Genomic DNA, 20193 nt, shown 5'->3' on the forward strand with positions numbered 1-20193 from the left:
AAACATATCATGATGAAAAGTGATTTATTTTCATTTGGTTTAGTTTTAAATCATTGATAAAGAAATTACAACTAAAATGTATTATTATGGTAGTAAATTATTGGTTGTCAAATAATTTTTTGAAAATAATAAAAAGTAGGCATATTATTAATTTATAGTATTTTTTTATTATTATATTTAACTCTCAGTGGTATTGCCAATTATGCGAATGTATAGAACAATATACGTATATTATTAAAACAATTTTTAAGGTATACAAATAATAAAATAATAATAACAAAAAAAAAAAAAAACCAGAAATTATTTTTAAATAAAATTGAGAAGTGGTTATAAACTCTACAGTGGTACAAATTGATAAAAGATTGTTGTTATATACAGGACGATTTATCAAATATGCTTACCTCCTTTTTTTACAATGTAGTTAGTACTCAAAATATGATTTTTCGAATTTGTTAATATATTTTAAGACCGTATTTTTAAATTTATGTGATTTTTTCACTACGTAAGAAGTTTCCTATGTAAACTTCTGTTTTTAAATGAGATTTCATTTTTATACCATAAATTATTTAGTGAATAATTTTTTTTTGAAAATGTTGTAGTATTTAAATTTAAATTTAAACGAGACATTTTTGAGACATTTTAATTTATGGACTAAGGATAATAATTTCATGATAACAATCTTAGAACATAGGCGTGCGCAGATCTTGCTGGCAGGAGGGGGCACAATTTTGATAACAAAAACTGTGGTCAATTATTATTTTATTTTTAATGATTTTTAAACTATATTTAGTAAAACATTTATCTCACAGAAGAAGCAGCTACTTATCTTGCCTTTCCAGCAAGCTCACGAATAGTTTAAAGATATGGAGATTATGAAAATTTTTAAACTTCGGTAATTGATACCAATTTATTGGTATCAAATTTAAAGTTAATTGTAAACATGGTTCAAGTATAATGAAATATACAAAAATTAACATTTTTGCAAAATAATTTTTAAGGACTATTATCCTTAGTACTTCAAAACTTTCAAATAAAATAATTCATTAAATAATTTTAGTAGGTAAAAAAGAAGAGTTATTATTTGAGAATAAAAAGTTAATATCGTCACAGAACATTTCTTAAGTAGTACCTACCTAAAAAAAAATCTAAAGAATTTAAGTATGTATATAGTCTTTAAGTGTTTTTAAAATACCAATATACTTAGGATTTAAATAAATTCATCATTAAAGGAAAAAATAACAGTGCAGAGCATGCTTGGCGAATGACCCATTATATAATATTATATGAATTCCCGTGGATAAATCATTTTTTGATCCCCGTTAAATGCAAACTATACAAGTTATTAACACAGTTATTTAGGTGGTTTCCACCAAACATAAAATATCGGTCTAAAATTAAATTCAATCATAACAACTAATTGATTTTCTGTTTTTCAATGGCTACCCTATATATATGTATTTAAAAGAATATTCATTTTTTGTGAACTAACATTCCCCTGTAGTTAACATCTCTTTAAAATTGAAATTTCACAAAATAATTTCTTAGTGCATTATAATATGAATGGCATGCACATTTCAAGTCTCTAGTTAGGTATCATATTTTTAGTTATAAGATAATTAATGATCAGTCAGACAGGACTTATTTTATACACAAAGGTTTATCTACGATCATTGAAACTGAATTTTTGTCTAACATAATATAACTAGTATTGAAAATGTATACTTTTTAAGCTTTCTATATAGTTGTTTGTATAACATATACTGTATACCTACTATATTATAGTTTCTATAATGTTTTTAGCAATAAAGAATAAAGATAAGGTAATTCGCAAAACTATAATACTCTGATTAGAATCTATATTTCCCCATCATCGTTCAGAGTACATTTTATCTTAAAAATCATTATTAAACTTTTGGAAAATTAAATCAACTACATATTTTTGTATTAAACTGTTAGAAATAGTTCAAATAGATTGTTATTTATTTTTTTATACGAAACTTATCTGATGATGATGATGATGATAAAAATAATAATAATAATAACATTATGAAATATGATTATAATTATTTTTGTTATAAATATATTTCTACGATTCCTATTTGAAAACTTGCATGATGTTATGTGTACCGATTAATAATGATCTCGATGTTGGCTTACTAATGGCCATTTGAAGTTATGCCCGCGTCTTCGTTTTATTTTAATTTTCTCTCATAAATATTTCATTCGCAATCGCAAACCTCAAACACAAAAACATTATTATTAATTTGTCCTCTCGTTCTATTCGATAAAAATACCATATTAAATTATTTGCATCCCGTTTTTTCTACTCTTATTATTGTATACCGTGGCCATTGTCCATTATCTTCAGATTATAATCGACACATCCTCTAGTAGTACTGTCTTCAGTTGCTTTGTCAATTAATTTCACACTGATCTCGTTTCTTTAGTATTGACCGGGTTTATTTTTTCATAATCCATATTTATCCGAGCATTCACATGATTTATGACTTGGTTTCTATAATAAACCATAAAAGCCAATAAAAATAATTTTTTCTGCTGATATTCAATATGTTCAGCACTAATAATACAGAGTATGGTTCACTCTATAATAATGTATTGAAAGAAAATAAAAAGTAAAATAGAGTGTATTTCGATCGAATGTTGATTATTTAAATTAAAATAAATTTGTATTGAATTATTTACTTTTGGTCGACAAATATAATAATTTTAACAATAATAATTATCGATTATTATAAGTCAACGCAATTATTGATATTTTTAATTGTAGTTAAATATAAATTTCAAACTTTGTGGATGATCTTATAAATTTGTTTTTCATCTAATCTAAATAGTGATAAATTAAATTTAAAAAAAAATAATAAAAATAATATATATATATATTAGCTAATTAAAATGTATACTTTAATATATACATAAATACATAATACATTGATAATTATGAATATTGATTATTGATACAAAATAATTTGAACTTAAATGTTTTTTTCAAAAACTGTATCAATTATTAGCGTATCCAGTGATCTAGACGCTTTGCCTTCCACTATAAATAGACTATCTAAAATAAAATAAATTGTTGATATATTTATTTAATCTAGAATATATATTTTATATAATATAGAAAGGTAAAATATAAACTAATATAAGAATAAAAATTCACATTATGATTGCAAAAATGATATCACAAATACTGAAATACGTATACCATAAATAAAATTTCACAACGTTCGGCATATTAAACAAAAGATAGACTGGAGGTTATAAACTACCCTTAAATAAATTCTGGTTGCGTAAGTTATATATAACAAAAAAATAAACTTATAAAGTTTATTATTTTCAGTAAAAAATTAGATTCAAAAAAAAAAAATGTACAATATTTTATTACAATACATACCAATATATTTCATTTATCAACAAATAACAATCGTCAAGTCATAGTCTCCTTACATTATAATTAGGGTACCTGATTAAGAGAAATAATACAAAGCATCAAAGCATAATGTAATATTATTATTCAACGTTTCAAGTAGAGACCTATAGGTAATGTACTGTACCGTATTGTTATTGGTGAACCGTCCTGTATTAAATTTGTCATGCATCGTAGACTACACCAGGCAGCTGTGAGACTATAATATATTATAACTATTTCCTTTTGTATAATAATAATAATATGCGTTCGTACCCGAGCTCTGTTGGCCCATCTATTTTTAGACAAACACTTCCACGGTCGATAGCGGACTATGTGCTAACTGGCGTACACTAAGAAATTGATATGAAACGAGAAAACGGAACATACCACCGACCACATAGGCGAATCGTGTATGACTATTAGCCCCACCGACCTATGATGGGTGAATACATTTATAATGTGCATACCATATTTTAATTGTTAAATGCTGGCTTGCGAATATTGGATCGGTAGCATGTATTATTTTAAGAGACTGTGACTATGATGATGGATATTGTCAGTGTGGCTCTTGAATGTAGCTCTTATAAAATCGTATTGTTAAGTATGTAACCGTTAAACCATGTATTATTTACCTGTACCTGTAATTCAAATAATTTGAAATTTGTAAGCGTGGAACGTCAGGAGCTGTGCGAGAATTTGACGAAATGGTATTTCTATGAAATGGTAAAAATGTCATACATTTTGTAAAAGTTTAAAATGCCGCATGAATTCTTTACTCTTATGTTACATTATTTTCATTTAAACATTGTTCGCGTTACATATATTGTACATAATATTATGTATAATTATATTACATATTATACTATACGTTTTAATAATGTAATAAATAACTAATAAAATACGTACCTATTATAAATAAAGACGGCAAAATTGTTGTCCGACACTTGGAGCTTTTAATTAATATTTCCCATACAAATAATAATATATACCAAAGCGGGTCGTATATTATTATTCGTTTTGGGCGTAAGCTCGATAATAATAATAATAATAATAATATAATTACTGCTATTATGTACCTACACCGATGAGCTGAAACCAGACAAAGGGATAATTTATGTGGACGTTTATATATTTTAGGAAGGGAATATAGTACGCATCACCCGTTTATTTCTCAGCTGGAAATAAAGTTTACTGATAGGTAGTATAATTATTGTTTGTGAATATAAATACAGGTGCATGTTTTTGAACGCGTTATGCAGCTATATACGAGTGTATAACAGTCGTAGAGGTGAATATGACGCGCGTCGACCTACGGTATACATGCGACCGCTACTGCCGAGTGTATAATATACAAATTTAACCCTACAACTAATAATACATGGTTCAGCTACAGCAACATAATATTTCTATTTTCTAATGGTAACTTTATAATAGTGAATTATCTACAAACCGATGGGTATACAGTCAAAGTTTTAGCAATTTCGTTCGAGATTAAATTGGTTTGTAACAAAATTTACTATATATTATACCTATATAATATCTAGTATTATACAGTGTGTTACCTGATAAATATCTATACAATGTATTAATATATTATGACCTCGTAGTCTCGCATATTGTATTATGTAAAACAACGTCCGGTGATATTTTAAAAGCCTTTTCTTTTTTACTGAAATATATTAGTATTATGATAATATATAGTAATCTAATCTAATATTTATTTACAATCATCGAGTAGAACTACTATATATTATACCGATGTTTAGGTTCGAGTATTCGCCATGATGGATATTTGAAATGTTATGTATAACTGTCAGAGATATTACGCGCAAAAATCTAATTTGTCTTCCCCGTTTTGTTATTGTTTAAGTGTAGGCCACTTTTAACTCGGGAAACTGCGTAATATATGAGCTCGCGACGTTATAGTCTGCACAAGCTACATTATAACCAAATTACCTAGGTGACCGGCGTCACACTATACATATTGTAATAGGTTTATGTGTATACAAAATCGGTCAGAGTGTCAGACCATCGACCATTTTGATATTAGTATAATATTATAAATACATTATAATATACTGAACTCATACGTTATCTAACTTTTACGAGTGTCCCTCCGCGGTGTCGACGAAGAACCGGCTAAACTTTTGGGTTTACGTATATATAGTGATAAATGATAATATAACATTATTATGTTTAAAGTCTTCGCACTTGTTATACTTTACTCTATATATACTGTATAGACCGTGATCACAGCAGTGTAACCTGCACGGGCACTGCTCCTACTGGGGTTTCAAAGTTGCACGTAGTGTCAGTTGAGTTTTGCTTACGTCCACAGTGATAATATATAATATATCATGTACAATATACGTATATAGTATTATATGCATTAATAAATTATATACCAGTCACGGTGTATACATATGAACATTATTTAATTTGCGTAGATTTATTTGCTGAAAATGCATAATTCAAAACAAACTCGTACACAAATGTCAAATCATATAATATTTTAGTCACAAAGTATACTTTGTCGTCTTATAATTATTATTGCATACGCATATCGGTGGGAAGTGGTTAAAGTGCGGGTGAAGGAGGGAATAAAGTCCTCCCTCGTGTTATAGCTACGATTTTGCGTTCTCTTTAGTTTTAATTTTTAAAAATCTGGCGGACGGTTAAAACATGTTTAAATACAAATAATATAAATGAAGTAAAAAAATAAAATTTTTAAAATACAATATAAATATAATATAGTTTTTATAGAAATAGCACTGATCATAAGTATTCTGTTTTTTCAATATACTTAGCCATTTAGATACCATTTAGAATAGTTATTTATGAATTAAATGTAATAATATATATTCGAAAAAATTATGATCTGAGACGCTTATAATTTTTTAGTAACCGTATAATTCTTCCCCCCCTCCACACACCATTTGTTTAACTTAAACCTCTGTCGGCATGTGAGAGGGATCATTTTCGCGCGAGTAATCTGCACCTATATCTAATAGTTCCTTGTATCTATATCGTATAATACTATACCTACGTCGTGCATTTGTGCACCCGACAGAGACGTGCCAACTTGTAGTTTACACGTTAGAATGTAGGAAAGTGGCTTACATTGGTAATATCGTGTAGGTACATGATATTATGACGCATACATCGAGATCCGAGCAACGGCACGAGAAAGCGAAACGGTGATACGATATTAATATAATGAAATACACAGGAGAGATAGGTACCTTCTATATTACATTATACATACACCGACCTGGACGGAAAACCGACGTGACGCGTTGGACCGAAACGATGCGGGCCTAACTCATACGATATAATAATAATATAATGCAATGATAATAATAACGATATATCTGCGTATAAGAGCGTGTCGCGAGCGGAGCATACGGCGAACGGCGATCGTACAGTAGTTGTGCAGCTACAACTCGCATACTATATAGTATAATAATAATAATAATAGACGAACCGACGACCCGGTAACCGGTATGCGTGACACACACGCACACGTGCTACAGACATATTTTTACATTAAATACGTATATATTATTATTATGGTTTCCGTATTATATTATTATTATATTGTGTACGATAATTGTACGGTGATGATATCGCGGAGAGCGGTGTAACGCAACATACACATGCGCCTGCAGATGTATAGGTATTAGCTGGTAGGTATAGTTATTATATTTTCGCGGTTACATGACGACGGTGGCCGGACGATCAGTCGGCGGAACGCGACTCCAACAACCCGTAACGCGAACGGCGAACGCGTGTGCCCGACCTTAACAACTGGTCGTAAGCCGTGATGAGAGACGTCATTTGTTTCAGAACCCCTTCGGAGCCCGTAGGCATAACACTACGGCAAGCCACAGCCCGCAAGCGCGCGCTCGTGTGTGTGTCGTAATCAGCCGTTGTGCTCTGTTGGCGTACGACGACGACGACAACGTTTTTCCGAGGAGACCAGCGGAACGCGAGTAATCGTCACTCGGCGTTTCCGGTAGGTACACGCGAGACGTATAGGTACTCGGACCTGAGCAGGTGGTTGCTGCAGCTCCACCGGGCGAGACCCGACACAGAGGGTTACGACCGTCAACGATATCATTATACGATATTATCGTCGTCGTCGTCGTTTGTCGCGATCATTATACTTCGCTTCGTCTTTTGCCTATATAATAACAATAATATGATATCGTACCGATGATCGCCTCCGGTCGATTGTGCACCGTAATCGATTCCCCTACGGGCGGTCGGCCGTTCCGACCCGAATGCTGTAACGGGTTTTCCGATGTCATGTTTGCTCGGCAAAACGGCGGCCCAGCAGAAGACCGCGCACACGCGTTGCGATCGTAATTCGATACGCGTTGTTCTTGCGCGCCAACGCCGCCGTTTATACCTCACCACCGCCGCGCCGTGTGCCGCCAACACGCGGCCTCGGATACGCGAGATATTACAATATTATTATATCGTGATAAAACGTTGCTAACAGAATGCGATCGATCTAATCCCGAGTTCATCGTTTATAGTGTGCTACGCCATTATAACGCAGCGCATCCGAACACATAATATCGTGTACATTATTATAATATAGGTATATAATATGCTGGTTGTTGTCGACGCTGTAGGTATATACCGCTTTGAGCGTATCCGTGGTGCACGGGCGGTGTGGTAATAAATATATTAATATACCGTGCCCAAAACTTTTAATTGGCTATTTGGTTATACCGACGATAATCTGCATCGGATAGATCAAGTCGATCCGATCCTCCCGCGCGTCGTCGGTCGAGACGGAAACGGTGCTCGAGTTTTCTTGACGTCGAAATGATATAATATAAAAGTCTAAACTGCAACAAGTCGATTTATGATAGACGTGATGTTGTTGTATAGTGGTTTATCGTTCACGGTCTATCGACAATCCGTTTTATTTCAAATATTTTTTCCGCGCAAAAAATAAAAAATAATGGGTGCAGTGATTCTTTGAACAGTGAATACTCGTCATTCCGAAAAACATTGATTTTTTTTTTTTTAAATCAAAGATCGTGGATTTCTAACATTTTAAATCATTTTTACTTTTTAGACTTTATATTTATTCGCAATTTGTATTTATTTTTCACTGAATGAAGTGGAATACTGTTCTTAATATTTTTGTGGACATCGAACGAATAGTTTTTTTTTTTTTTTTCATTTATGAGTCTTCAAAGCATAAATATAAGAGGAGTAAAGTAACGAGGGATGTCCCTTATTGTAATCCCCTACGCTCATCTATAAGATTTTTTTTTTAAAAAGAAACTACCGTTTCGTATTTTGTTTTTGTATCCATAAACATTTCTTGAGAAATATTCTTTTTTAGATTATTAAATTTGCATTTGAAAATCAAAAGTTTTATTGTATCTATATATAGTCACTCTTGAGCCATAATTAAAACTTTTGACTTTGATATGATCACTCATACATTTTCATTGTTTGACAATCTTGGGACTAGCGTCTTTCGTTTTAATAATGAAAGGTGACAATAAATTAATATTCTTCGTTTTAATTGTTTTCATTTGCCACCCTTTACCAAATATTAGTATTATTTCTTTGTTTTATAAACTTTAAATCACAGCATCTTCCCTGTACTTTTTTTTTTGTTTTGCGTTTTACATAATTTTGACACCGGATCGAGGTATATTTTCTTTAACATTATAATGCTACTCGGGGAGTATTTTATACTCAACAGTATTATAGCTTAAAATAAATTTCTTTATTAAAAACTCTTAATTACGATTAGTTCCGTAAAAGAAGTCGGTTAGTTAACCTGAAGTATAGTGAAAAATTTTCGTGAAATAAAGTTTATATCAAGTGTTAAGAAACTTTTCACTACTATTTACACCACCAGACTGTGACTAATATTGTATTTGCTGCAATTAAGAGAAATTGAATAAACGTACCTACACGTTAATTAGACGTGGCCATTCGGACATTTATCAATATGTGGTAATTGGATTTCAGCGTGCGTATTCAAACCGAGTGCATGTAAATAAATTATAAAACAACAGAGCGACATCGTAATTATATCACGCATTGTTATACTGTTCAGCAAAATAAACATTAAATAGTTACTACAGTAATATGTATAGATAAAACCGAGGTGTGGGGGGTTCAATAAAATATTGTAATATGGTGTAGGTTGGCGCTGTTGGACACATATAATAATTGTGTATATTATTACATATTTTATACTATACTGACAATAATATTATTATTGCCGATATATTGTTTTGTATTTAACCGACCGACGTTGAAACAAATAAATTATTTCACGGGTGTAAACATAAGTGAAACCTTGCCAAAATTAAAATTTGAAAAATACATTTGTTTTTTTATCTAACCTATATTAGTATATTGCATATAATATCATCGAATCTGAAAGTATGCTGTTGATTTAATTTGATATCAATAAATTAACATTATTTTTTTTCACCATAAAACTGATGCATGGTTATATTTTGAAATGTTTGTATATTTTCCGTATATTAAAATTAAAATATATATATTTCATTATACAACGTTATTTAATTATTATTTAATTTTGATCTAGTTTTTATGAATTTAAATCACTGCGGGGCATGATATTTGTACAAAAAAAAAAAAAAAATCCCATCATCATTCCGCATATTATACAGTCTCATATATGCCATCCGTCGATTCTTGGATTCTCCTATACGATACACCACTACTCTTGTGCAATAATACTACAACCATGTTTTAGAGAAGTAAAAATGTTTGATGTATAATAAAATATTTGACCCACGGTGTTAGGGGAAAATAAATTAGGTGCCATTATGTATTATACTCTCTTTCGAAAAATAGTGCGACGAACGCATACAAATGACACTCACCACTGATGCGCATCACATCGTATAATAAAAACAATCATAATAATACAATATTTTGTTCGATACGTGGTTTACCAGTGCTAAACGTCACAATTATACTTCGGTTTATATTACGGTATACTGATGTAATTATATTTAGAGGTATATTGTTCTGCAGTTTTATGCGTAGTATAATTGATCATTATTTTTAATTTTTTTTTTATATAAAACATTATGTTGTATACATACTGAGTGGTTTACATCTGAGTATAATAATGTAAAAATATATTTTTATTTTTTTTTACATAATTTAAAGTCATTTAAACAACATTTTTCCAGAAAATTATATATTTTCGTAATGATAACGTGAATTTTTAATTCTTTGTTCCAAAACAAGATATTTTTAGAGTACTTAAATGTGTAACAATCGAATTTTGGAAGAGTATTATTTAAGTTGAAAGTATTTAACGTTTATACGAGCGGAATATTGGAGTGACCCGAAAAATGTCGGTAGTTAAGTATTATGCTCCGGAGTATGAAATTAAAAATTCTTTTGTGGTTTAAAACTTAAAAGAGAAAAACAATTACTTTGATAAAAAATAATACCTTATTTGTTTCTCGAAAATGATTTTTTCACAATTTAAAATAGTGTGGAAAAAATATGTTCATGAATAAAGTTATTAAAATATTGAGTGTCTTGGTTAAAATAGATAAGCAGGTATATATTACAATTTGACGTAGTTTTCTATTATGTTATGAAAGTATATAAGTTCCGAATAACTGTCACAATATTATTACGACGAAAGCTTTGCAAGAAACTCAATATATAAAAATCACACAGCATCTACACTCTACAGTATTATAATGATAATAGTTGTGTCGTCATAAAACAACGATCCAGAAGCATAACATTATACCTACGTATTATGTTATAATGTGTGTAATCCACTGGTTTGTTATAAATAATTACTCTACACTGTGCTCGTCATTGTTCAAGGACGTGCTCAAAGAAATGCAAATTTCCTTGTGTAATATGAATTTTTTATTAATACATAATATATAGTGTGCGTACGACTATGCACTGTATATATTATTATATTTTATACTTTTACAGAAATATGGAATCTAAAATACTCAAGAAATCGTATATTTTGTGAAAAATTAGTAAAATGAATAAAATGATAACATTAAGATACAACGAGAGTTTGTTTATAATAATGATTATTTTTTACTTCATATATCTTCGAAACTCGATGATCAATAACCAATATTATAAATTTGTACTGATTTTTTAATGCTGTATTTTAGTAAAATATAATTTAAAATTTTTATACTAAATTACTAAGTAATATAATATGTATTACTATTTTTTTTTCGAATAAATTAATCAACTTTTTGTGTTCTTTACTTATTTCTGAACATAATACACACTACATACATTGATAAATTAACTATAATATTATATTGTATTCTAACATGTGTTGACAAGCGATGAAACCAGAGTTCAAATATGATACATTCCAAGTATAACTGTGTATGAGATTACCTATTTGTATTTAAATGTATTTAATTTTTTTTTGTGCGTACTTTCGATTAGAATTGATCCAAAAGTTTCATAATATATCATTATATCCTATCTATAAGGTTTTTAAATTGAGTCTTTTCAGTACTTTTACTTCAAAGTAACTATTTTTTTTTCTGGTTTGTCGCTTTAAGCGCAAGGAAAAATAATTGAGTTGTCAAAAGGAAAATCTCAAAAAGTTTGTTTTAATAATTATATTGAATATGATTACTTAAAGATCATATGGTTTGGCACTTATGAGTAATATTATGGTTTGTAATTGTTGTTATACCAAATCGCCGTAGGCGAGATCGATTTGATTTTCTATGCATTATAGAGTGTTTGTGACTACATTGAACATTGTGTTATTGATAGCGTAGCCTTGCTTACGACATATCCAAATTAAACTGTTTTCTGTATAATATTTTATAAAATGGAGGCGGTGGGCCAAAGGATTTCGCGCGTGGTGTTTGCTAAATTTAACCGTCGCGTTGTGTCGCCAACATGACGACGATGACGGTGCTGCAGTTTAGATTATATATTTATAAATTTTTTTTTTTTTTTTTGGAAGCGCCTGAGTAAGTTTTTGTGATTTCGTTGCTAATAATAATATTTAGCGATGAGGCTAAGTATATTATTTTAAACACAGCTAACGCATTATATTTATGGTATACTCGTAGAAAGTACACTCTATGCTTATTATTTTTATATATATATTATTATATGCATTACATCTTTCAATTTTCTTTAAGCCACTGGTGCCATAAATTACATTTTAGTTCTCACTGTTTCTAAAGGTGTACGACGTAGATTTTTTTTTTAATTAATCGCATTTACTGACGAAAAATAATTGGATTTGGAAAATATGATTTAAAAGCTAACGTACCAGCTTCACCCGTGTTCCATTTCATAGGCATCACAGTATCTCTACTTCGATGGAGTACAATATATTTATTAAACGTTTATTTATAACTGTATTTCCTTTCTATATCGCCAAAGTCCGTAAAATTGACTCGGAAATAAAAAATAAAAATATTTTTACGAAGACGGGCTTTAGAATATAATCGGTTATAGATTTCGACGAATCGACTGTGTTAAAAAAAAAAAATAAATAAATAAAAAACATCATTTCAAGAATGTAAATATATAACAATGTAATAAAAATAAGTCACCAAAATGTAATACTCGTGTACATGTCTATAATGCTATGTATTATTATATAACTGTTAATATACAACGTGTGCATATAATGCAATATTGAAACGTCCATTAGTCTTAATAGGATTTTGAAAATAAAAGCTAGTTCCGAAATAAATTGTATTTTTCTCCGACAAGGCGTGTATAATAACAAAAGGTTCACAATATGTGTGGGGATCGTTGTCGTAGAATAACTAAGATTTCGTCTCGGACGGGAAATATTATGTACAATATACATCCGGTAAGACGTGTTCGGTTTCGATTTCTCCCCGAAGAAAACCCGCGCACGACCCCGTCGGAGACGGACACCACCAACGCTTCATTATATTATTGCTTCTTCTTCGCGTACGGCTACTATTAAAACGATATCGGATTACCTACGTGACGATAATAATAATATTATTATGTTTACGAAGTGAGCTCGTGTCCAGTCATCCGGTCGTTTAATATTGTCTCGGATCGTCTATTTTTATAACACACCCACCGTGATCCATCCACCTGGCACCACCCAACCAGTACAGTACAACGCCACATTCACGTTTTTATCGACCACCAGTCCCGCGCCGGAAGTCTACCACCACTGTTTACCGGAAGGAAATTCACCTCACGCGTAGATTTATAATTGCTCAGATAGTGTCACAATATAATATTACCGGTAGACACACACACACACATATATATAGATAAACATAACTGTGTATACAATATTCTTATATATTATCTATTGGCTGTTTATTGTCGGTTACACAGCTCATTGCTCAATTTGAAGTTCGTTGGTAATTGAAATCTGTTGAGCGTTTAAAAATCATTTTTTCAAAACTCGTTCTCATTAAACTGTGTGAATAAAGCAAAAAATTTTATTTTTCCTAAAATCATTCCCACGGCATTTGTTTAGAGTCGTGTATTTATTACTATCGTTAAGTATAACAATATTATGACGTTTGATATTAATATTTAATACCGTGGATTACTGGTTACTGTTTACTAATAGTATATTATAATATAGTAGTCATTTCACAATTATTTTGTTCAAGTCCGAGAATGCGAATAGCTGATTAAATTATGACCTGCACTAGTGCTATGCACGAAGCCTTCACACAATAATGTCTAACAAGTATTATAAAACGTCCTATTGCCAGCTACCTATAGAGTATAGGGTCTTCGTGCGACATTATTCGCATTTACGAAACTTACATTAATTCGTGTCTTTAATTCTCTCACTTCAGTTACCGACACGTTTATAAAATAAGCTACAATATTCGTATTTACGAATACGACTTATACAATGGTTCATAAGCCTAAATCCCTCGTCATAATATTATAATATATGGCTACTGCATTTATCTTACGTATAAACGCTGTAATCGGAAGTACCTACTCATTATAATATGTATCATGGATGAATGTTTATTGTATGCAGTCATTCGTAAATGTATAAAATATACGGTTAGTGTTTAAATAATAATGTATTTGGGAGTGCCTATTACGTTACATTTTACTAAATTATAGTGCGCATTTTGTTAGCGTATTATAATATTAACAGTAATAATATAATAATCTGATAAACCTCGTTTATCGATTGTAATTTAGGTTTTAAAAATAAATTTTTTTTCGGTTATTAAAATTATTACAGAATAAAGTTTTTCAGTTTCATTTTTTTTTTTTATTGAATACTGGTTTTGAAAGGTACAAAATTAATAATTAAAGTGTATATAAGTATAACAAAGACTTGTGACTTCGGAGAGATAAAATGCAAAATACATAAATACTTTATTATTATTTTATAGACATTAATATTAAGCTCATTTTTTTTTTTTAATTATTTACAATATCATTAAGTAGGTATAATGATTTTTTTTTTTCATTCCAAAGAACTAATCGCAAAATAATAAAATTTGGTTTTATAAATCATAAAAAATCTATACTACCGGCATATCGATACTCACTATATACTTAGAAAATAAACTAAGGGTACAGGTCAGTTTTTTGTCAGATTTTTACAAAGTTTCGATCTCAATATCTTTTCTTTTTTCTTTTTTTCAATTTTATGATGTATAAGTTCTGCACTATGTCATATGTGTATACTTTGTTTCTTTTTATTTTTATTTTTGAAACTCTGAATACATTAGAAACAAACAACCATAGTGCATGGTCGGTGAGTCTAAGGTTTTTTTTGTTTTAATGTTATTTTGACGTTCCGAACATCTGTCGTAACTGCCAAAATGATAGACACCATGTCGAATTAAGTGCGCTGCAGCTGAAGAGACCACGCGGTCAATATCGTTACGCCATCAAGTATTATTATGTGCAACATTTACAGTCTATACACCGTTATACCAGGTCGAATTGGTTATAATAATAATATGTGTATTTTTCGGCATCGGTGGTTACATGTAAACAAACATAGGTAGTCAACAATGTGGTCAGTGTACATTGTCTACTGAAATAAGAATTTTTCCCAATTTTGTATTATTATATTATATTATATATTTTTCTTTCCAACGTAGGATAACAAAATATATAATAATATACGAATATTATACATGTATAATATATATATATTTGTATGAAGAGAGATAGAGACATAATATTATTACGTTATAAATTTCCCACGAGTATACGCAGAAAAAAAAACAAATTATTTATATTATATTATACCTAAGTGTATATATACATATTACATATGCATAAACAATATTATTATCTATAGTTTTGTTGAAAATATATTATTGTACAAACGCATAGATACTTTTCTCGTTTTGATTGATATACATCGTCGTAGGTTACTTATAGGTGTATAATAGTTGCGTGAACCGAAGCAAAAACAGAAATTTTTCATTCACATATGTTATATATTAGTATTTATTTTTTTCAAGAGTCCAATTGCATTGTATCCATCGGCCCCATACATTAATATATTATACTATCCAAATTCTGAAGCATAGTCTCATGGGATGTATATATAAAAGGTCGGCCGAACTTGTATTTTTTTCATACAATAATATTTTAATAAAATAATGTATACCAAAAGTCCGTACACTATTCTTACAAATTCAATATATTAGAGTATGTCAGGGTGTTAAATTTATCTTAGCTTTTACTAAAAATAAAAGTTTTCGTTGATGTAAATTTGGTTAAAAAAAATCAAAACTTTAAAAAAGCTTGTATGGAGTCATAATTCAATAGGTACACCTACACGTCGCAAGCTATTATATCGCTAATAGACGCTGTTTGACTTCGGCGATGTATAGTTTTCGTTAGAATTATACACAGTTATTGCAGTGACGGTCTTTAAATTTATTAATTTTATATACTTACATTGTTTCACTTATGTCATATATTATAATATTATCTATTATATACGACGTATTTTATGTCTCAAATAGTCGTATCGTATATTTCTCGTCAACGTGTATTCCATCATCATGCTGTATATAGTATACTTTTTCGATTTGTGCACTTGTGTGCGAATTGATCATCATAATATAATCCACGCTATACTTACTGAGGGAATTTCAAAATTATTATCGGTTCGGTTATTTATCGGTTAACGACGTAATAAGAAATATATAGTCAAACTTTGCTGTTTACATGCCATATATTATATTGCAACGACTACTATATATATAATATATATATACAAAGTAATATAATGTGTAATTTATTATCATAATCTTATAGCCGACCAAGCAGAAGACACAAGACAATAAAGAATGTTATAATAGAAAAAAGAATACGTACATTGTATGTACTATATATATTATGTTTACCTTTAACGGTTATATAGATAGTAATTGGATTAACGTAAGACAATTATTATTTCAGTTAACTTTTGTGTGTTATTAATTCTCTTCTTTTGTATAATTTTAAACACGATCTCTTAAATTGTCCCGTTAACTTTTTGTAAGTCGGTTAGAAAGTTAAAATGTTAAACTATAGTAAATGTTAAAATCCGTTGTCAATAAAAAAAAAAAAAAAACAAAAAAACAAAATACAACGAAACACCTACAGTATGATTAACGTGTTTTACAAACGTTAAGTTCTACACTTGCAACTATTTTCAAACGCACATGATGCGTATTTGCCTGGAAAAAAGTCGTTTCATCGACGATCAGACATAGTTTTATATTATTAAGTATACCAATACTATATGGGATATAATTTAACGAGTTGAGTTCTCGGTCGACGGTAAACTGCGACAGTTTATATTTTGAGCGCGATAACTCCAAGACGGAATCGAATCCAAGCTATAGTTACACGACATTATGTTATATCCTATCCTATATACGTACAAAATAGTTTACTCGCGTCATTCGAATAGCTTTTTTGGGATTAGAGACGAGACTGATGTCGTTATTTTCGTTTGTCCACAGACCAAGCGGCGTTGAACCATATAGACGTCGTGCGAGTGGTCAGGGTGGACGTGCCGCCGGTGGTGCGGTCGTACGACGCCAAACCCGACCCGGCGGCCGGCGGCTCGCCACCGCCACTGCTGTTGGGCTGCGTTTACGCGCTGGAGGGCGGCGAGAACGACGACGAGAACGGCGACGTGGTCCCGGCCACACATCCGCCGCTGCCGGCCAACGGAAGCGCGTCCGCGGCCAACAGCGCCCGCGACCGGAGGTCGTCGTCGCCGGCACCGGATCTGGCCATGGACGCGGCCATGGAGCAGTTGCAGAAGGAACGCGGCCTGGTGGTCAAGTGGTACTTCCGGCGGAACCCCGTGCCGGCGGTGCCCGACGACGCGATGATGGCCATCATCAACGACAACGAACAGGTGTACCAGTGGATAGCCGGCGGCGGTCCCGAGGCGGGCGGCGGTCTCGGCCCGCTCAGCGGTCGCACCGTGGACGTCACCGCCGAGACGCCGCGCACCGACCGGTCGTTCCTGCACCGGGTCCTCCTGGTCGAGCGGCCCACCGCCGAGCTGACCGGCGAGTACAGGTGCCAAGTGGAGGACTGGAACTCCGAACGCCGATCGGCCTGGCACCCGATGGTCGTGTACAGTGAGTACCCCGTCAATAATTATATTATTATAATACGTAGGTAGTTAATAGACTGCAGTTGAGCGTTACATATTGTAATATTATATACTTTCAAATAGTGATTTACTCGAGTCGACCGAAAATTTCGCAGTTTGCGATGTCGTTTTTATTTTTTCTACCATATCGTCGGTTTTACGAAATTATTTAGTTAGTCGGGCTTAAAATATATAATATAATATCATAATAATAGGTACATATTTTTATTAGCAGTGTCAAAAAAAGTACTGAACTTTTTTTTTTTTTTAACTTTAGTTCGTTTATTAAAATATATGTATTGAGTTAATGCTATATTTCAATTTTATTTTTAATTACTTTCGTGATAATATCAAGCGCAGGATCCATTTGAACTATATAGTTAAAAGATAATACAAACTATTTGGATTAATTTTGTTTATCTATTTTAAACAAAATAACTTTTTAATATTATTTTTTCGTTATGTTTGAACTTGTGACCATAAAACTTTTTGAAAATTTTAATTGATCACGGTGATTTATGAATAATGAGTATAGGTATTATTTCAATAAAAAAAAAAAAAAACCGAAATAATCGTATGTACATTGTTCATACAAAAAGCAACTTACTTAATATTTTTATTGAAAAAAAATATTTTTTGTTTATTTAATTCAGTGCAATTCATTTTTAAACTTGAAACTGTGATACCAACAATAACGTTACCCACGTTACCATTCACCTCCTTATTTTGTTGATGTTTGGTAGTGGAAATAAGTTGAATTATTTGACAGCTGCGACCTTACCGATTTTCACAACATTTTGAATATAGAACGTTTCAATCGCTTTGAAATGTTTCATACGAAAATTCTTTTATGTATTCAGCTATCTTATTATTGAATTTTCAACTTTTGAATCAGACATTCTAACATATTTTATGAAAAAAATTACACTTTTTTCGATAATAAAATAAATTTAATGTAGGTACGAAGAAAAAAACAACGACGCGTGATGGTGATGTACAAAATGTTAAATAATACAAAATTTAAAAATTCATAGGAAACAATAAAAAAAAAATCTTTATGTATTTACATTATGAGCATAAAGAGTATATATAATATGAACTTATTTATTAAGTATGAAAAATAAGTGTTTTATATTTATATTCAAATATATACAATTAAATTAAAAATTCATGAAAGATATTTATACTCATTTATATTTCATAAAACTCATTCTTCTAAATCTTTATTTATTGTAGCTAAGGCCAAACCAATTAACCTTATATACTTTTTATTCATAGTCTATGGACGTGCTGATATAAAATCATAAATAAAAAAAAAATACGGCCGATAGGAGGGGTAATGACCCCTTTGGCCCCTGACTACGCCACTGGACTGCCTATTACATTTCCATATAGGAACGTTTAAGTCTTACGGTGATCGATGATAAGCCAACAGGACAGTGTTTACATAACAAATACTTCGATAGGTTATGTACTTTTATGCAGATTTAAAATACATAATACAATAATACTATTGTAATCATTGCCTTATTGGAATACGACTACCGACTTAAATAAAATCGAATATACGGCTATCTAGTTATTTTTATAAAACGTCTACGTATAGTAATTACTTGGCTGCACATGGAATATATGGAACACGACATGACACTATGTAATGGAAACCAGGCTATACGTAAAACAATATTATCAATGGGTACATTCACTGTGCTTATCGTGGTCGGACCGCATGAGTGTAGAACCTCGCCGGATTTCAGTGATACGTATAAATGTTTCACTGGCAACTTTCCGAACGCGTCCGTCCGTGAATTTCGCTGCAGAGAGGTCGTGAAACCCACAGCAGGTCTTTGTATACTCGGTAAACTTGGACGAAATGGATTGCCGTCCATATCATGGTTTACTCTTTATGACTAGGTAAGAATAACCATGGACGATAGGGAACCACGATTTATTTTATTTTATTTTTGTTGCGAGTAGACTTTACAACTGCAACAGTCGACATCGTCGTTTGTCTTTTTCTCCGTGTCTGTTTATTCAAAAAATAATATTATTAATCGTAAATCCGTACCTACTGTCATTGTATGGATTTGAAAAGTCTAAACAGCTATAACCTTGG

At 31.1% G+C, this 20193-nt stretch overlaps 1 protein-coding gene across 1 annotated transcript in view; it reads left to right on the forward strand.

Moving 5' to 3' along the window:
- Positions 1 to 20193, forward strand: part of LOC114133081 (uncharacterized) — a 44414-nt gene that overhangs the window by 5960 nt on the left and 18261 nt on the right. Inside the window, exon 2 of the mRNA XM_050197795.1 lies at positions 17431 to 18063. Coding sequence (XP_050053752.1) covers positions 17431 to 18063 — 633 coding nt within the window. The remainder of the gene's footprint in view (positions 1 to 17430; positions 18064 to 20193) is intronic.

Source organism: Aphis gossypii, chromosome 1 (assembly GCF_020184175.1).
Source record: "Aphis gossypii isolate Hap1 chromosome 1, ASM2018417v2, whole genome shotgun sequence".
In the NCBI taxonomy this organism is placed as follows: Eukaryota; Metazoa; Arthropoda; class Insecta; order Hemiptera; family Aphididae; genus Aphis; species Aphis gossypii.